Source organism: Plodia interpunctella, chromosome 6 (genome assembly GCF_027563975.2).
Source record: "Plodia interpunctella isolate USDA-ARS_2022_Savannah chromosome 6, ilPloInte3.2, whole genome shotgun sequence".
NCBI lineage: Eukaryota > Metazoa > Arthropoda > Insecta > Lepidoptera > Pyralidae > Plodia > Plodia interpunctella.
The window spans coordinates 5,987,788-5,989,796 of NC_071299.1; the positions used below are offsets into that span (position 1 = coordinate 5,987,788).

At 33.6% G+C, this 2,009-nt stretch overlaps 1 protein-coding gene across 1 annotated transcript; it reads right to left on the reverse strand.

Annotated features, from left to right (window-relative positions):
• Positions 1-698: 698 nt before the first annotated feature.
• On the reverse strand, positions 699-1,704 carry LOC128670914 (larval cuticle protein 65Ag1-like). Its single transcript, XM_053746934.1, has 2 exons — positions 1,479-1,704; positions 699-1,088 (listed from the first exon to the last, which is right to left on the reverse strand). Exons 1-2 carry the CDS (start codon positions 1,485-1,487, stop codon positions 699-701), a joined length of 399 nt encoding a protein of 132 aa, XP_053602909.1. The 5' UTR covers positions 1,488-1,704.
• Positions 1,705-2,009: the final 305 nt, after the last annotated feature.

Below are 2,009 nucleotides of genomic sequence, written 5' to 3' on the forward strand. Positions count from 1 at the left end.
CAAGTAGAACTTGATGTTACAATAGAATATACAAAAATAAATTGTTTTTATGTAATTAATTGTGTATTGATAAATATAATTTGCCATTACATCACAATATTAACGACCTTGTATGGCCTATAGGCCTCCACCACTCAAGGATCCACCTGTTTTATAAAATTACGCAAGAGGCAAGATTCAAGTATTGTCGTCTCCGTATAGAGACGAGTGTTTGAGAACCTACGTTATGTCACATTTATTTAAAATGGTTACAAAATCATTTTGACGAAACACGCAACCTTTTGTGTCGTAGTTAAACTCTGGCGGGTCAACTTATTTCTCACTAAACGATTTGCTAACCTGTGCATATCAAATTTCACCTCATTTTTATTATATTGAAAAACATACAATTACGGTCTTTACCTGATATAGAGAGGACATATAATTGCCACATATATCACTGTCTCCATAACTTTCTCATCTCAGCTCATTTAGATGTTACTTATCGTAATTATAATCAGAGTTCTTTAAGTCATATGTGAAGTAATAAAAGAAATTCGTTTGATAAACAATAAATTATTTATTTTTCCAATAAATTATTAAGATCTGTATTTTTAGGTATTACTATAAACTATATTTACTCATCGGCTTCTCAATGCTTAGGTTCTTGTTCATCATGTTATTCTAAAGGAAAATCTGAACCCTTCCTAGCTTTATTATCAGATGCTCTTAGCTTCTTCTGTAGTGGAAGCTACTTCAGGTATTTTACTCTCTTCTTGAAATTCAGGGGCTGTCGGTACATGATTGGCTTGGACTTTATGGCCGTTAGCTATATCAGTAGTGTATTTAGTTTTGTATGTCTTGCCATCGTCGCCGATGAAAGAGTACTCGCCCTCATAGATGAGGACGTATTCTTTGCCGTCAGGGTCGGGTACGAGGCGCCCTCGCTCCTCGTAGGTGATGCCCTCAGCTGTGACGTAGCGGAGGGCGTACTGGCCGAAGTCGTCGTGGATTTCCTCGTGGTGTATGGCTGGGAGAGCGCGTCGGGCGGCGTCCACGGCGGTCGGGGCTCCGTGGGCCACTGCGATCAACAGACATAAAACTGCAACCTGCAATGCAATAAGTTTAAATAATTTGATTATATTGGCAACAAAGATCACTCAAAATGTCGAGTCATACAAATTTAATTTTATTACTTCGTCATAGAAATAATTGTGATAATTAACGATAATACTTAGTTTAAAAGTAAGGTATTTGAGAAAAAAGGTGAGATTGAGGGAGAAAGAAAGTGAATGACGCGTCTTTCTTATTTCTATGTCAGGGTTCAGGATGAATATACCTCATACAACATACCTTGCAGTAGTATAATCGGATCATCAGTTTATTATCATATCGAGTCTTTGTAAAATTGTTATAATTTAAAAAAATATTTAACCAGCACATAAAAAAAATATAGCTCAGAGAAATATAAAATTTTAAAGACATAAGTTTGTACTTACAGTTTTCATTTTATCCTGGATCGTCCAACGATGTAATGTTAAATGTCAATAAGTGACCAAATAGTTTTGTTTTATAACATTCATAATTACATAATTAATTAGATAATTACAACTGTTAATAAGTTCTAGAAAATCAATTACTTACTTAAACTAATTTATAAATGAACATGAATCAAGTACCTATACGTAATTATGAAGATAAAAACAATTGCTTTATACATAGATGCCTGTATCGTTACCTGGCACACATATACATATTTCACCTTGTAATGAAAGGGTATTTTGTCGTAATAAAAATACAAGAACAGCAAAATAAGTTTACACATTTTGCTCATAAAGATATATTTTTTTAATATATTGATAATAATGTCCTGTGGTGGCTTATCAGGCAAAGAATCATTAACACGGTTGTTTGCCATAGCTCGATAGGCACTGTTTATAGTAAACCATGCTTATTCTTTCGATTCTATATTAATCTAAACTAGTCTTTAACTACATGCATACCAAATTTTATCAAAATCTGTGTGAAAG